Source organism: Adiantum capillus-veneris, chromosome 17, assembly GCF_014529385.1.
Source record: "Adiantum capillus-veneris isolate H3 chromosome 17, ASM1452938v2, whole genome shotgun sequence".
NCBI classification, from domain to species: domain Eukaryota; kingdom Viridiplantae; phylum Streptophyta; class Polypodiopsida; order Polypodiales; family Pteridaceae; genus Adiantum; species Adiantum capillus-veneris.
Genome location: NC_140947.1, coordinates 14,835,664 through 14,853,388, shown reverse-complemented (window position 1 = coordinate 14,853,388; position 17,725 = coordinate 14,835,664). Strand labels below are relative to the sequence as shown.

General features: G+C 44.5%; 1 protein-coding gene across 1 annotated transcript in view; it reads left to right on the top strand.

The window, feature by feature from the left end:
• Positions 1 to 17,459, top strand: part of LOC147436843 (uncharacterized) — a 41,350-nt gene extending 23,891 nt beyond the window's left edge. Inside the window, exons 2-5 of the mRNA XM_086485789.1 lie at positions 16,313 to 16,676; positions 16,760 to 16,808; positions 16,896 to 17,102; positions 17,208 to 17,459. Coding sequence (XP_086341915.1) covers positions 16,313 to 16,676; positions 16,760 to 16,808; positions 16,896 to 16,945 — 463 coding nt within the window. The 3' untranslated portion in view covers positions 16,946 to 17,102; positions 17,208 to 17,459. The remainder of the gene's footprint in view (positions 1 to 16,312; positions 16,677 to 16,759; positions 16,809 to 16,895; positions 17,103 to 17,207) is intronic.
• Positions 17,460 to 17,725: the final 266 nt, after the last annotated feature.

The window sequence follows — 17,725 nt, the reverse complement described above, 5'->3', positions numbered from 1 at the left end:
CTGATGATCATGCTGTGTGCAACCAGAGGATATGCATCTACTCTAAGTGCCTGGACATGCACGGTCTGCGAACAGACTCACAAAAGTGCCAGAACACTTCCTAAGCTAATTGAACCCTTGTCATGAAGTAGCTTGTCCATGTACACATAGGGTTAGATGTGCACGTGACATCCCCTCCTTTTCAAAGTGAGGTACTGGTACCGAACTGTATGGCGTCGAGGGAGATCGCCAACAGCGTCTGGAATCTTGGGAAGGACTCTTCACCGGCCCACTCTGATCCGTGGGTCATGCGATACTTGAACTTCATAAAGGTCTGCAATGCTTGCTTTTTTGGGTTGCGCCGAAAGCGACACAAAGTCATTTGTGGCTCCTTCAATGCTTCAACTTCGTCTATAGTCATGCGTCTACCTTCTTCAAGAAATCTCCGAGGATGAAAATTCTTGAAACCACTTTCAACACAAAAACATGAACATACCCATTCCATGTAAGGTGACTGGAAAAATTATAGTCTTCTTTAAAGACTGTGCATGCAATGCAGATGAACATATAGACGGAGTACCAAACCGTTCATCAAACACACGCAAACAATGAAATCGAAACTTGTCTTTCTGATCTAAATCTATCAACTGTGGCAATTCACAATGGAAATGCCGATGCTTGATGCTCAATCCTTCTTGTGCTCTTTTTGAGATTGTGTCATGCCTTGGAAGAGACATGGAATGTGAATTTCTTGAATGCAAACATTTCATCTTTTCATGAGTTATATCCGTGCTCATTCATGAGTGAATCGTGTTCATCGTACAATATGGCATGCCTATGAAAGGGATCACATAAGGACGGTGACTTAAATACAAGAAACCATCACAAATGAAACACTCGAACAATGCGTGTTGACTAATCATGCGCACACATAATACTTCCTGTGGGGGTTCTTGGGACCTCGACTCGAGAGCCAAGATCGGTTCTTCGTGATTGATCGAATCTGCAATGAGGTTAGATTCACTAGACAAGGTATCTACTAAACCATCATTCTTGTGAACAATCACATCTTTATCATGCAAATCATCATATTTGTGAATAATCACATCTTTATCATGCAAATCATGTGTGTTGTGCTTTGGAGAAGACAAGACTGAGAGAGTCTCCTTCTCCTGATTCTTTTCAAGCTTCGCCTGCACATTAGAAATGAGAGATAAGAATGAACAACTTCCTCCCCATGAATGACAATGGGAGTCACTTTTGGCATTGAAAGTGAAAGTATTGGTTGCCCAATCAATGAGAGGGTTATGCTCACGAAACCATCGAATGCGTAAAAGCACATCACATCCTGAAAGAGGAGAGACTAGAAATTTTCAACGGAAGGATGCTTGTTGAACAGTGAACAAAACATCAAGGCACTCTTGCTGATGAGAGAGTCCATGCCGAGAGCGAAGCCTGACACCTTGAAAGGAGATGTGTTGCTAAACTCCAAGCGAGCTCTTTCGACAAGAGAGTCACTAATCACATCATGCATACCGCCTGGGTCAAACAGTATGACAAAGGGTTGACCTTTCACATGACCATAACACTTAATGAGAGACTCATCAATGGGAGGATCATGAGAAACTTGGGTCACACTCGTGTTCTCATTTATTGCATTGACAGAGGATGTGGGTTTTGTGGGTTCTTTAAATTCATTAGAGTCAAGCTTAGGATATGTTCTTTTTATGTGACCCTTGATGTGACAATGATAACATTGACCTTCCTTAGAATAAATGCTTTGCTCTTCCGATGTGATGTATCCTCCTAAAATTCCTTGTTTTGCCTTTTCATATGGAGTGAGCTTAGGTTTAGCAATTGTGTTTGCTTTACCCTTAGGTTCATTTGGAGAATTCTTTTCTGAGAGACTAGAGGAAGATTGGTTAGAAGAGTTACCATTATTACCATTCTTACCGTTGTGAGGGTTCTAAGAAGTACTTTGCGAAGTCTTGTTCTCCTTAGGATTTTTCTTATTGTGCTTCATCGCCTGTGCGAGAGCAATCGCTACGTCTTGTTGAGATCTACGGGGTCGAGGACTTCGACATCAAACCTGATATAGCTGTTCAACCTGAAAATGAAAGCCTCTTTGCGCTCGTCATCTGATTTGCGTAATTGGGTGCCGAGCTGTAAAACACGATTAGAGAAAGACATAACTGGCAAACCATTTTGCTTGAGACTGCATCGATCGTCCTTCAACCGTGCTAGGTGCTGTGGTGGCATAAATCGCGCCTTGAGCTTGCCTTGGAAGTCGGCCCAATTGAAGAAAAGGGACGTGTCTTCGTCGGCTATCTCTAGGTGCGCGGCCAACTGTGCCTTTTGCCATGCGTGGTACCAATTAATGGCATCACCGACAAGGTACATGGCTGCCGTCAAAACCTTGCTATTCCCCGTCACAAAGTGATGACGTGGCGGACAACAGAAACCCTAATTTCTGCCAAAAACCCTAAAATTCTTGCAAACCCTAATTTCTGCCAAAAACCCTAATTTCCGGTAATCGTGGAATCTTTATTTTATTTTATTTTATTTTGGAAATGATGAGCGACGTGAATTTTGCTTTTTTTTATTAAAAAAAGAGAAAAGACTCTCTTAAGAGAGAGAGAATTGATGCTTTTTATTTTAAAAGCTTTTGGGGCTCTGCTTTTGGGCATCCCTTGTATCTTTAAATAAGTGGTGAGGGCTTGACTTCTCAGAGCATCTGGACGCAGAGTCTGAGAGTGAAACCCTAACTGCTCTCTTGTACTTTGATGATTGATTAATACAAAAAGAAATACCGAAAGGGGCGCCAATCTTTGGGGCCAATATCTCTAGGCACGGAACTCCACCGGGCCAGTGCACATCTATTGTGATCTGTGCTGTCGTGGTTGATTCTTGACTTGGAGTGTCCAAGTCTGTTACAGTGGTATCAGAGCACGGCCGATTTCTCTTCTACGGGAAATCCGATCTCCGATTTTTTTTTTGCGCGGCACCTATGGCTTCAAGCAATGATCAGTCGACTCCCTTTGCATTTGGAGATGCGGGCTGGGATCACAACGAAGATTCAGATAGAGAGTATGGTGTCACAAAGTGATGACGTGGCGGACAACAGAAACCCTAATTTCTGCCAGAAACCCTAATTTCCGGAAATCGCAGAGGCTTTTTTTTTTTTTTTTGGGGAAAATGAAGAGCGACGCGAATTTTGCTTTTTTTTATGAAAAAAAGAGAAAAAGACTTTCTAAGAGAGAGAGAACTGATGCTTTTGATTTTAAAAGCTTTTGGAGCTCTGCTTTTGGGCATCCCTTGTAATCTTTAAATTAGTGGTGAGGGCCTCACTTCTCAGAGCATCTGGACGCAGAGTCTGAGAGTGAAACCCTAACCGCTCTCTTGTACTTTGATGATTGATTAATACAAAAAGAAATACCGAAAAGGACGCCAGTCTTTGGGGCCGATATCTCTAGGCACGGAACTCCGCCGGGCCAATGCAAATCTATTGTGATCTGTGAATTGTTTTGAAGTGGTTATTTGGTGTTGTCGCGGTTGATTCTTGACTTGGAGTGTCCAAGTCTGTTACAGTGGTATCAGAGCACGGCCGATTTCTCTTCTACGGGAAATCTGATTCCCGAATTTTTTTCCGCGGCACCTATGGCTTCAGGCAATGATCGGTCGACTCCCTCTGCATTTGGAGATGCGGGTTGGGATCACAACGAAGATTCAGACAGAGAGTATGGCCCGCCTCGGCCTACTCAGGCGGAGCAAAGAGAGATGGAGCGTCGTCAATTGATTGGCGATGCAACAAAGATGATGCTCAATTTTGCCAAGGATCCAAAGATGGCAAAATATATGAACCAGACCTCTTTGTAAGAGGTACAGATGGAGTGGCAAAGAACCACAACACCACTCCCGAAACCCGCTCTCAAGAAACCTTCTGCCTCCAAGAAAATATATGGAGAAGGAACTGGAGAACGTGGTTGATGCACGGATTGCTCAGCTTTTTGACGCACAAAAGAAAGCCAAAAAGCACTGCAAAAAGCAGAAGAAAAGCAATGATTTCTCGGGATTTTTGGGTTGTAGGTCGACATTTGACAAGGCAAAGAAATTGAAGAAGTGCGTCAAGTTTGAAGACCTACCCAGTTCTTCTTCTTCTTCTTTTGATAGTTCTTCTAGCTCCTCGGATTCGAGCGAAGAAGACAGAAAAGGTAAAAAGCGAAGCAAGAAACAAAGCTTCGGAAATGGCAAGAAAAAGGGAAAGAAGGCTACATCTCGCCCAGAGACTGACAGTTCTACTGAGGACTTGTCTACAGACAGCTCAGATTCTGATCATGGAAACTTTTATGCGAACAACAAGAATTTTACAAAGCCAACCAGTATGACTTTCTCGAAGATGAAAGCAAGAAAGTCCGAGAGTTTAAGGAAGGTGGCCACTCGATCAAGTTTGATACGTTTCAGGATACTCAAATGCTTCGAAGGCTTTGTCTTTTATACAGCAGTTTGACATCGCTTTCGCGGGAGGACGCTATTCAGAGCACTCCAAGATTCGGAGAGCTACCTCTTACCTTAAGGGGAATGCTCGTACTTGGTGGTCCACGCTTCTTTTAACAAGAGTGCGCCAGTTAAATGGCTGAAATTTGAAAAGCTTTTTATTTCTTCTTGGTTGACGCAAGAATATGAACGAGATATACGAGCTGCTTGGAACCATCTTCGGATGATCAAGAAAGACACAATCAATGCTTATTGTGAAAGATTCTAGAGCTCTTTTCTACCCGCCTCTTCATTTAAGAAGATCTCGTTTAGAGAGCAGATTGAGCGGTTTACCTTGGGTCTACCTACAGAGATCCGAGCTCACTGCTTGGAACAGAAGTCAGCTTCTATTCAGGAGTTGATGAGTCATGCGAAGCGGAGCTTTGCCATTCACTCTGGCAGTTTGACCTACCCCACAGATAAGGCCATGACACAACGAGCCGAACAGACTTCTGGGAATGAAAGTAGAAAAAAAAGAGCAACCCAAAGAAAAAGGATGCACAACCCAAGCTTACTCCTGAGGAGAGAGCTCACTTCATCAGAGAGGGGAAGTGCTTTGGATGCGGGGAACGTGGACATATCTCCGCGAAGTGCCCTAAAAAGGCACAGAAAGAACAGAATGATAAAGACGACGACAGGTCTAAGAGTTCGAGAGCAGCTGAGGAATGTGACAGAAAAGGCAGATCGAAAAGCAGAAGTGGTACCACATGGCGTGGGACCTGCACCGAATCTAATGAATGAAAGTACAAACTTTGCCACTTTTGGGGCAAAGTGAAGGATCAGGAAGCCCTTTTGAAGGAGCCAAGGCCAACTTCTTTTCACTTGGAATTGGTGGCTCGATTTGGAACTGCGCCCGACAGACTGACGCCACAGGCGGAGGTAGTTCGACTTGCACCCGGATGGGATGTTGCCATTACACCGAGCATTGGCAAACTTCGTTTGCAATGACAAGGGGTGTTCAGGGCACGCGAGTGACGTTCTACTCAGGATCCCTTGGTACCACAAGAACTACGCCGTGGTTGACTACCGGGCCGAGAAAGCGACTTTGATAAATGAAGGGCTTAGAGATTATACTCGATGAACTTCAGTCTCTTACTCATTCTTTTGGGAGAGAACTGAACGCTGGATAAAGGTTGAATATGTTTTGACTTGATCAAAAGAACGCCAAGATTTTTCTCCACACTCATGCCGATTGCTTTTCAGAGGGCTTGAAGATCAAACCATTGATCTGATACTTGGAAGCACGCCACCGAATCGGACACCTTATCGTGTGAACCGAGTACACAATGAAAAGATTATGAACCAAGTGAAAGACCTCTTGGAAAAGGGTCTTGTCCAGCCTAGTACTTCACCGTATTGCTCTTCAATGTTGTTGGTTTTGAAGAAAGACGGATCTTGGAGAATGTGCATCGATTATAGCGCTCTCAACAAAATCACCATCAAGAACAGATTTCCGATTCCTAGGATCGATGATATACTTGACAGGTTACAGGGATCCTCGTGCTTTAGCAGGATTGACTTGAAGAGTAGATATCATCAGATCAGGATAGCGCTGTGAGATGTCTACAAGACAGCTTTTCGAACGACTTTTGGGTTATTTGAGCTTTTGGTGATGCCTTTTGGCTTAACCAATGCTCCTGCGATGGACAGGATTTTTCGAGAGTACAGGCTATTTGTTGGCACTTTCTTTGACGACTTCATTGTTTTCTCTAAGAATAAGGCAGAACACAGAGATCATCTGCTTCAAGTCTTTCAGGCATTACGAGATCACACGCTAGTGATTAATGCAAAGAAAAGTGAATTTTTCCTACCAGAGATACACTTTTTGGGACACATTGTGTCAGCAGCAGGAGCGCAAATGGACCCGGCCAAGATAGAGACTATCCGTGATTGGCCCGATTTGAGGAATGTCCATGAAGTTAGAAGCTTCTTGGGACTGTGTTCGTACTACAGGCGGTTGATACGAAAGTTTGCAGAGGTTGCTTCCACTTTGCATACCTTGACACAGAAAGGAGTACCTTTTTCGTGGGGACCCACAGAGGTGACTGCCTTTCGGACTTTGAAAGAGAAATTGACTACGGGACCTGTTTTGACTTTGTCGGACTTGTAGAAGTCATTTGAAGTGTATTGTGATGCTTGTGGTCGTAGTCTCGGTGCGGTCTTGATGTAAGAAGGCCATGTCATAGCTTACGAGAGCCGTTTGTTCTCTAGGCCGGAGATGACAGCACAGATGTATGAGATAGAGCTATTGGCGGTTATCCATGCTCTTACTCAATGGCGGCATTACCTACTCGGAGCGGATTTTACTGTCTTTACAGACCATCAGAGTTTGCGCTACTTCTTGTCACAGAAGCAGCTTTCGGAAAAGCAGATGCGGTGGGCGAACATCTTGGCACAGTTCCACTTCCAGATTGTCCATGTGCAGGGACAGAAGAATGTGGTGGCAGATGCTTTGTCTCGGAAACCGTTGGTTCTGGCTATTTCCGCGATACATTATAGGAGCTTCGAGGATATGGTCGATCAGTGTGCCACAGATACAAATTTTGCAGATATTTTCACATGGATACGGGATGGATAGAACAGTAGCTGGATACTCCCTTCGGGAAGGCTACTTGATGAAAAAGACTATGTTGTGCGTTACACAGCCGTTGAGGGAAAGGGTTATGAATGAATGCCACTGTCCACCTTTTACGGGTCACCGCAGCATTGCTACCACCATGAAGGGGGTAGAGAGATACTTCTTTGGGCCGAGACTCAAAAAGGATGTGGAAGAATTTGTGCGCAGTTGCTTGGTATGCCTGAAGGTCAAGTTTGACAGGCATAAGGCACAGGGATTGTTACAGCCTTTACCCATACCCACCCGCCCTTGGGAAAATATTGAAATGGATTTCATTTTTTTTGATCTCCTGAGAACACAAAATGATTACGATGATTTTCCGATTACATGGCACGTCTGAGACGATTGTCTCCGACAGAGACCCTAGATTTATGAGTTTGTTTTGGAAGGCAATTTGGGAGAACATTGGCACGCGGTTGCAGTTCTCGTCATCGTTCCACTTACAGACTGACGGGCAATTTGAGATTGCCAATTCAGTGGTTTTAGATTTATTGAAGTCTTGTATCTCGGATCAGAAGACTCAATGGGAAAAGAACTTACCTTTGGTGGAATTTGCCTACAATAACACGATACACTCTTCGACGGGGAAGACGCCATGTGAGATTGTTGAAAGTGCTACGAAGGTTCCATCCTTCCTGAGCACGAAAGATTAGATATTTGAAGCGGATGAATATTCGCGAGATTTGGATACGGCTTTTGCCAAGGTTCGCGAGACTTTGCAGGAGTCTCAAGAACGACAGAAAAAGGCAGCGGATCGCCATCGTCGCGACTTGAAATTGAAGGAGGATGATTGGGTGCTCTTGCGTTTTGAGAAGGCACGGCTACGAAAGAAAAATGGAAAGGAGAGGCTTTTTTCAAAGCTTAGTATGCGATACTACGGACCTTTCCAGATCACTGACAAGATAAATGATGTCTCCTTCCGATTGAAATTGCTAGATACTTGGAGGATTCATAATGCATTGCATGTGAGTCTCTTGAACCCTGGTAAGGGTGATGTGCCTGATGATGGGGAGCCTGATGAGCAACCCAAAGTGGAAGAAAAGGAGGAGATCCTTGTTTCTGAACAGATTTTGGCACATAACGATACGAAGAAAGGTAACGTCCGAAGGCGGTTCTTGGTTAAGTTCAAGAACTTTCCTGCATTTGATGCGAAGTGGATGGAGGAGGAGGACCTAGCAGATACTCCTCGGATTGTGAAACTTTACCTCGATGTTTTGTTTTAGCACGTAGGTACTAACAGTTAGTGTCTGCTAAGAGGGTTTATGGCTTTTGTCGGTTTTGTAGGCGTAATCGCGGTCGATTACAATGCTTTCAAGAGGGGGGTATGTCACAAAGTGATGACGTGGCGGACAGCAGAAACCCTAATTTTCGGAAATCGCGGAGGCTATTTATATATATATATATATATATATATATATATTTCTTTTTTGGAAAATGAAGAGCGACGCGAATTTTGCTTTTTTTTATAAAGAAAAGAGAAAAAGACTTTCTAAGAGAGAGAGAATTGATGCTTTTGATATTAAAAGCTTTTGGGGCTCTGCTTTTGGGCATCCCTTGTAATCTTTAAATTAGTGGTGAGGGCCTCACTTCTTAGAGCATCTGGACGCAGAGTCTGAGAGTGAAACCCTAACCGCTCTCTTGTACTTTGATGATTGATTAATACAAAAAGAAATACCGAAAGGGGCGCCAGTCTTTGGGGCCAATATCTCTAGGCACGGAACTCCGCCGGTCCAGTGCAAATCTATTGTGATCTGTGAATTGTTTTGAAGTGGTTATTTGGTGCTGTCGCGGTTGATTCTTGACTTGGAGTGTCCAAGTCTGTTACATATGGCCCGCCTCGGCCTACTTAGGCGGAGCAAAGAGAGATGGAGCGTCGTCAATTGATTGGCGATGCAACAAAGATGATGCTCAATTTTGCCAAGGACCCAAAGATGGCAAAATATATGAACCAGACCTCTTTGGAAGAGGTATAGATGGAGTGGCAGAGAACCACAACACCACTCCCGAAACCCGCTCTCAAGAAACCTTCTGCCTCCAAGAAATATACGGAGAAGGAACTGGAGAACGTGGTTGATGCATGGATTGCTCAGCTTTTCGACGTGCAAAAGAAAGGCAAAAAGCACGGCAAAAAGCAGAAGAAAGGCACTGACTTCCCGGGATATTTGGGTCGTCGGTCGACATTTGACAAGGCAAAGAAATTGAAGAAGCGCGTCAAGTTTGAAGACCTACCCAGTTCTTCTTCTTCTTCTTCTGACAGTTCTTCTAGCTCTTCAGACTCGAGCGAAGAAGACAGGAAAAGCAAAAAGCGAAGCAAGAAACAACGCTTCGGAAAGGGCAAGAAAAAGGCAAGGAAGTCTAAGTCTCGCCCAAAGACTGACAGTTCTATTGAGGACTCGTCTACAGACAGCTCAGATTCCGATGACGGAAACTTTTATGCGAACAAGAAGAATTTTTTTTTACAAAGCTAACCAGTATGACTTTCTCGAAGATAAAAGCAAGAAAGTCCGAGAGTTTAAGGAAGGTGGCCACTCGATCAAGTTTGATACTTTTTCAGGATACTCAGATGCTTCGAAGGCTTTGTCTTTTATACAGCAGTTTGACATCGCTTTCGCGGGAGGATGCTATTCAGAGCACTCCAAGATTCGGAGAGCTGCCTCTTACTTTAAGGGGAATGCTCGTACTTGGTGGTCCACGCTTCTTTTAAACAAGACTGCGCCAGTTAAATGGCTGAAATTTAAGAAGCTTTTTATTTCTTCTTGGTTGATGAAAGAATATGAACGAGATGTACGAGCTGCTTGGAACCATCTTCGGATGACCAAGAAAGATACAATCAATGCTTATTGTGAAAGATTCTGGAGCTCTTTTCTACCCGCCTCTTCATTCAAGAAGATCTCGTTCAGAGAACAGATTGAGCGGTTTACCTTGGGTCTACCTACAAAGATCCGAGATCACTGCTTGGAACAGAAGTCAGCTTCTATTCAGGAGTTGATGAGTCATGCGAAGCGGGGCTTTGCCATTCACTTTGGCAGTCTGACCTACCCCACAGATGAGGCCATGACACAACGAGCCGAATAGACTTCTGGGAATGAAAGTAGAAAGAAAAAGAGCAACCTAGAGAAAAATGATGCTCGACCCAAGCTTACTCCTGAGGAGAGAGCTCGCTTCATCAGAGAGAGGAAGTGCTTTGGATGCGGGGAACATGGACATATCTCCGCGAAGTGCCCTAAAAAGGCACAGAGAGAATAGAATGATAAAGATGACGACAGGTCTGAGAGTTCGAGAGCAGCTGAGGCACGTGGCAGAAAAGGCAGATAGAAAAGCAGCGCTGGTACCACATGGCGTGGGACCTGCACCGAATCTAATGAATGAAAGTACAAACTTTGCCGCTTTTGGGGCAAAGTGAAGGATCAGGAAGCTCTTTTGAAGGAGCCAAGGCCAACTTCTTTTCACTTGGAATTGGCGGCTCGATTTGGAAATTACGCCCAACAGACCGACGCCACAGGCGGAGGTAGTTCGACTGGCACCTGGATGGGATGTTGCCATTACACCGAGCATTGGCAAACTTTGTTAGCAATGACAAGGGGTGTTCAGGGCACGCGAGTGACGTTCTACTCAGGATCCCTTGGAACCACAAGAACTACGCCGTGGTTGACTATCGGGCCGAGAAAGCGACTTTGATAAATGAAGGGCTTAGAGATTTGTACTTGATGAACTTCAGTCTCTTACTCATTCTTTTGGGAGAGAACTGAACGCTGGATAAAGGTTGAATATGTTTTGACTTGATCAAAAGAACGCCAAGATTTTTCTCCACACTCATGCCGATTGCTTTTCAGAGGGCTTGAAGATCAAACCATTGATCTGATACTACAGGCGGTTGATACGAAAGTTTGCAGAGGTTGCTTCCACTTTGCATACCTTGACACAGAAAGGAGTACCTTTTTCGTGGGGACCCACAGAGGTGACTGCCTTTCGGACATTGAAAGAGAAATTGACTACGGGACCTATTTTGACTTTGTCGGACTTGCATAAGTCATTTGAAGTATATTGTGATGCTTGTGGTCGTAGTCTGGGTGCGGTCTTGATGTAAGAAGGCCATGTCATAGCTTACGAGAGCCGTTTGTTCTCTAGGCCGGAGATGACAGCACAGATCTATGAGAAAGAGCTTTTGGCGGTTATCCATGCTCTTACTCACCAGCGGCATTACCTACTCGGAGCGGATTTTATTGTCTTTACAGACCACCAGAGTTTGCGCTACTTCTTGTCACAGAAGCAGCTTTCGGAAAAGCAGATGCGGTAGGCGAACATCTTGTCACAGTTCCGCTTCCAGATTGTCCATGTGCAGGGACAGAAGAATGTGGTGGCAGATGCTTTGTCTCGGAAACTGTTGGTTCTGGCTGTTTCCGCGATACATCATAGGAGCTTCAAGGATATGGTCGATCAGTATGCCACAGATACAGATTTTGTAGATATTTTCACACGGATACGGGATGGGGAGACAGTAGTTGGATACTCCCTTCGGGAAGGCTACTTGATGAAAAAGACTATGTTGTGCGTTACACAGCCGTTGAGGGATAAGGTTATGACTGAATGCCACTGTCCACCTTTTATGGGTCACCGCGGCATTGCTACCACCATGAAGGGGGTAGAGAGATACTTCTTTGGGCCGAGACTCAAAAAGGATGTGGAAGAGTTTGTGCGCACTTGCTTGGTATGCCAGAAGGTCAAGTTTGACAGGCATAAGGCACAGGGATTGTTACAACCTTTACCCATACCCACCCACCCCTGGGAAAGTATTGCAATGGATTTCATTTTTGATCTCCCAAGAACACAGAATGATCACGATGATTTTCCGATTACATGGCACGTCTGAGACGATTGTCTCCGACAGAGACCCCAGATTTATGAGTTTGTTTTGGAAGGCAATTTGGGAGAACATTGGCACGCGGTTGCAGTTCTCGTCAGCGTTCCACTTGCAGACTGACGGGCAATCTGAGATTGCCAATTCAGTGATTTTAGATTTATTGAAGTCTTGTATCTCGGATCAGAAGACTCAATGGGAAAAGAACCTATCTTTGGTGGAATTTGCCTACAATAACACGATACACTTTTCGACGGGGAAGACGCCATGTGAGATTGTTGAAAGTGTTGCGAAGGTTCCATCCTTCCTGAGCAGGAAAGATTAGATATTGGAAGCGGATGAATATTCGCGAGATTTGGATACGGCTTTTGCCAAGGTTCGCGAGACTTTGCAGGAGTCTCAAGAACGACAGAAAAAGGCAGCGGATCGCCATCGTCGCGACCTGAAATTGAAGGAGGATGATTGGGTGCTCTTACCTTTGAGAAGGCACGCCTACGAAAGAAAAAGGGAAAGGAGAGGCTTTTTCCAAAGCTTAGTATGTGATACTACAGACCTTTCCAAATTACTGAAAAGATAAATGATGTCTCCTTCCGATTGAAACTGCCAGATACTTGGAGGATTCACAATGCATTGCATGTGAATCTCTTGAAACCTGTTAAGGGTGATGTGCCTGATGATGGGGAGCCTGATGAGCAACCCAAAGTGGAAGAAAACGAGGAGATCCTTGTTCCTGAACAGATTTTGGCACATAACGATACGAAGAAAGGTAAAGTCCGAAGGCGGTTCTTGGTTAAGTTCAAGAACTTTCCTGCATTTGATGCGAAGTGGATGGAGGAGGAGGACCTAGCAGATACTCCTCGGATAGTGAAACTTTACATCGATGTTTTGTTTTAGCATAGTCTACTCCAAACGGAACCCAGAATTCAGCTTGGCCGGAGATCTGGTGCAGTGGGATGCACGAGAGGGGAGTCACTCCGCTCCTTTGTCAACAGATGCCTCGATTTTTATACTAAAGTCACTGATGTCTCTTTGAGCTTCAGGGATACTGAGAGCTGACAGTATTCTGCTGGATGACTTTATGAAATGGAATTCTTGATAACGATACTGATTTGTTCTTGACTTCTTTTGAGTGCAGGAACTGATAGACGAAATGACTGCAACATTTTGGTCTGATTGATCTCGAATAGACATGGTTGCGATAGGGGTTAGTCAATCGGACATCGATGAGGTCCCGATTGGACCTAGATGTGATTGCTAGCTACATTGCCGATAAATCATGGTCTAAGATCCGAATGAATGTTGAATGTCATGTGATGTCCTGTGATGTCTGGTGATGTGATTGTCGATTTTGTACATGTGCTTGATGTGTGTTCCTAGTACGTAGGTACTAACAGTCAGTGTCTGCTAAGACGGTTTATGGCTTTTGTCAGTTTTGCAAGCGTAATTGCGGTTGATTACAATGCTTTCAAGAGGGGGGTATGTCACAAAGTGATGACGTGGCGGACAGCAGAAACCCTAATTTCTGCCAGAAACCCTAATTTCCGGAAATCGCGGAAGCTTTTTAATTTTTTTGTTTTTGGAAATGATGAGCGACGCGAATTTTGCTTTTTTTTATTAAAAAAAGAGAAAAGACTCTCTAAGAGATAGAGATAACTGATGCTTTTTATTTTAAAAGCTTTTGGGGCTCTGCTTTTGGGCATCCCTTGTATCTTTAAATAAGTGGTGAGGGCTTGACTTCTCAGAGCATCTGGACGCAGAGTCTGAGAGTGAAACCCTAACCGCTCTCTTGTACTTTGATGATTGATTAATACAAAAAGAAATACCGAAAGGGGCGCCAGTCTTTGGGACCAATATCGCTAGGCACAGAACTCCGCCGGGCCAGTGCAAATCTATTGTGATCTGTGAATTGTTTTGAAGTGGTTATTTGGTGTTGTCGTGGTTGATTCTTGACTTGGAGTGTCCAAGTCTGTTACATTCCCTGTCTTCTTAGTTGTCACAAATTAAGCATTAAATTGATGCAACCAAGAATGAATAACACTAGCATCCAATCTTACCATCATACTTGTTGAACGCGATCTTCTCTGTGACGGAATTGTTGGAGTTCGAGTCTCTTCTACTTGATGAACTACCAACATATTTGCTCGTCTTTTCGTCTTCCAGGCCGCTCCACAACAAAGTCGCCGCACCCTCTACTTGTGTTGCCTTCTTCGAACTCCACCTCTTCCAAGCCGCAAAAAGTTCCCCAAGCCACACAATGTGTCTCCTCCGATGCCCCTCTCTTGGGCGTTGGGTCACCAAAGCAAGGGGCCGTCGACTCCAAGGACTTGCCCGACTTTAACCCTCTCAGCAGACAAGTGCCTACCAACACTTGCAGGCCCATAGTGTTTTAGAACGTTAGAGGGGAGTTTTTGCCAAGGAGCTGCCTTGAGCAGCGTATCAAAACGCAGGCGATGGGGAGTTCAGCGGTGCCATCCAAGGGCCTTAAGACGATATCAAGGGGCTGCCTATGACAACGTTTTGAGATGCCGCAGGGAGGGGAAATGCCGATGACGAGGTAGTCTTCTCCTCTCAAGGCCACTCTTCTTCCACCAAGGCTCTTCAAGCACAGAGCTCCACCAAGGGCTCTGATACCATGTCAAAGTCGATGATGCGGAAGCGTAGAGAGAGAGAGAGAGAGAGAGAGAGAGAGAGAGAGAGAGAGAGAGAGAGACTCTTGAACCAATCAACCTTGACAATGAATAATTGAATGTGTAATACATTGGAGGTAAGGGGTTATTTATATAGCAACCTCAATAAATTTCCCTTCCCAGACTTTGACAAATAAGTAACATAAATACCTAAAAGCCAAAATAAATAATGGGTTCACATTGGGCAGTTCACTTGAGATGCCAAAACTCTTAACAACCCCATCGGGTGTCATTCTCCTCCTCCTCTCTCTCTCTCTCTCTTCCCCCCCCCCCTCCCAACCCCCCCCCAACAACAACACATCTCTATCTCTCTATATTATTCTCTCTTTAAAAGGAACCATCATTCGTGCTAAGTAGCACACATTCAAGTAAGGAAAGAAGTAAAGATTTGTGGAAGTGTAAAGTCTATTTCGATTCGGCCGCACCTGACAGAGACGGATCCAAAGGTGCATCAAATCAGCCCCGGAGGTGCTTTATCTTGAAAAGTTACTGCGGCGACATTCCCATTCGAATCAGTAGAGTTTGCGCTTGAGGTATTGCATGTGTGTACATTCCATTTACGTAACCAAAAGAAAATACCACATTGGCAAGGCTGTGGGGGGCCCTTGAGAGGGTTGGTCGGGACTCCATCGGGTGTCATTCTCCTTTCCTCTCTCTCTCTCTCTCTCTCTCTCTCTCTCTAGGAAGTGTAATGTCTAGATCCTCACCATTTCAATACTTGACAGGATGGCCTCAAGAGTGCCCGATGCGTGATTTCTCGACAATAGTTTGGACATAGGAGAGAGACTATAGATGGGAGTTGATCAGTAGCGTTGGCCTAAAGTTTGTGTGGCTGGCGCGATGCTTAAAAGTCTTCAACAGTAGACCAGCGCCTCTTGTGATGTCTACGCGCTTTTTGGTTGGAGCTATTCACATTTTCAGAGGACAATATGGTAGCATACACGGCGGCTCTGACAGTGCCGACAGATGAGGCGAGGCATTTGTTCAGCTGTGGCAGCCTGGACCCTTCTTTACAGTGGATCACGGTATCTATCGACATTACAAGCCACCTATGTGGCTCCTCCCCCCTCCCCCCTCTCTCTTTCGTTTTGCAAATTAGGCATTGTACCTATTTTATGGATACTGGGAAAGTCTCCCTTTTTTTGACAAGCTGCACCTAGAGTCCAAAGATTGCAACGTGACCTTGGTGACATGGTCATGGTCACCATGAACTGCTTTCGGCAAGGGTCAAACATTGAAACTCTTGAAACGTTTCAGGTGGTGCTGAAACGTTTCACATGAAACCTTTGCTGAAACCTTCGGTCTCCACTTTCCTATGGGGTGAAAACATCAAGAAACTTACTTCTTGGTGGGACATAACTTGTTTTTAAGGTCGCTTGTGTGGGACATCTGTTGTGACATCCAGAGGGCCATGTGGTATCTTGTCGAGAATCACTGTCAGTTGTGCTTCGGGCCACCATGTGGCTTTAAGTTAAAGCACTATAGCTTCACCTGTATTCTTGCTCTCTCTCTATCCGCTTAATTATGTCAAAAGGGTTCATTTGAATCTGCCGCATTTTAGTATCTAATTTCTTATTGTATTCTTTGGATGGGTGTTTCTATTCACTTCTCCAGCTATTGCCTGTGTTTGAACTGCAGGGTTTCTTCAAAAGCTTTCAATTATTCTACGTCTTGCCAGCCATCTCTGGAAGGGGACATTTCGAACGGTGAGGTGCATGAGGAAAGTCAAATGCAACAGGCTGGTCTTGTTAAAGAACATGTTGAAAGAAGCAGAGAGGAACTCATATCAAAGACACGGCTGGTCCAAAATATGCAGTCCCATCTCAAGCCAGATCAGGAAGAACATTTGAAGCAGTTTCCACTAAAAGTTGTAGTTCAGAGTTGTGTGAAACGCTGGTTCAAGGAGCATTTGAGAAATGCAGAGAAAGGTGATTCAGGTGCTCAAGTTATGGTTGGACAGATGATCTCCCATGGGTATGGAGTTCCGAAGGATGTTCTGAAGGCATGTCTCATTTCCCAAACTGTGCATTTTTAACCACTGTAGGTTTAAATTAGACGCATTTTTCATGAAGGCCTTTTTTTCAGGGAAAAGCATGGATTAAGAGAGGACACAGCAGACAAAGCCAGATTAAAGGTAGTTGTCTGCCTATTGAATTGCTGACAAAGTAGCACTAAAAAGAGGTTAATTTGCTGAATGAAGCTTTTTTTCTGGCTGGCGTAGAGCTGTGTGAAAAAAAGAGGTCGGAGGAAGAGGAACTCTATTTTATGTGATGATATTTTGTGGAGCCTGTTACCTGCGTGCCAAACAAAGTTTCTCAGAGCCGAGCATTCAATTGGTAACATTCGGCTTAACCTGCAACCTTGTATGAGCCATGCCTGCTGCCCGTTGATTGTGGCTGAGAACAAACCTTTCATACCCGCTAGAAAGGTAATGTGTTTGTAACAATTTGTTTCATGTTGATTGATTTGTTGAAGCTAGTGGATTTACTATCTAAGGTTTCTGGTTTAATGGGATACTCTGGTTATGCTGCAGGGAGCAACATATATGAGGAGCTCTGACAGTGAAACTCACTTTCAGTGAGCATGGAGGATTGATAAAACTTTGCCAAGGCCTTGGCGTTATGGTGATGGATCAGTAGTAAAGAACTCTTCTTGTTTCATACTTATGTTTTGTATTAGTTACTGTTTCATGAAAGGTGTATTGATCAATCTGAATGAACATGATTAGCAGAATCATGTAACTTGGTGCTGTAGGGCATTAACATTAAATGCTTAGTCGTCAAAAGGAACGCCCCCCCGACCCTTCCCCTCTTCCCCCTTTCTTCTTCCCTTCACTTTCTCATGCCGCTCCCAACACACACACACACACACGGAAAAAGGGGGAAAAAAAGATGAAAACCCCAGGGTGCTAGCATCTGTCAACATGGTCCTCCATGTCTGGCGCCTTTGGAGTGTGTGCAGACAGTGTCTAAACCTAGTTGCCATAATCTGGTTGATATGGTTGAGACATGTTTCACAGCTGTCGGTTACTCGAAACTGACTGATAAAATA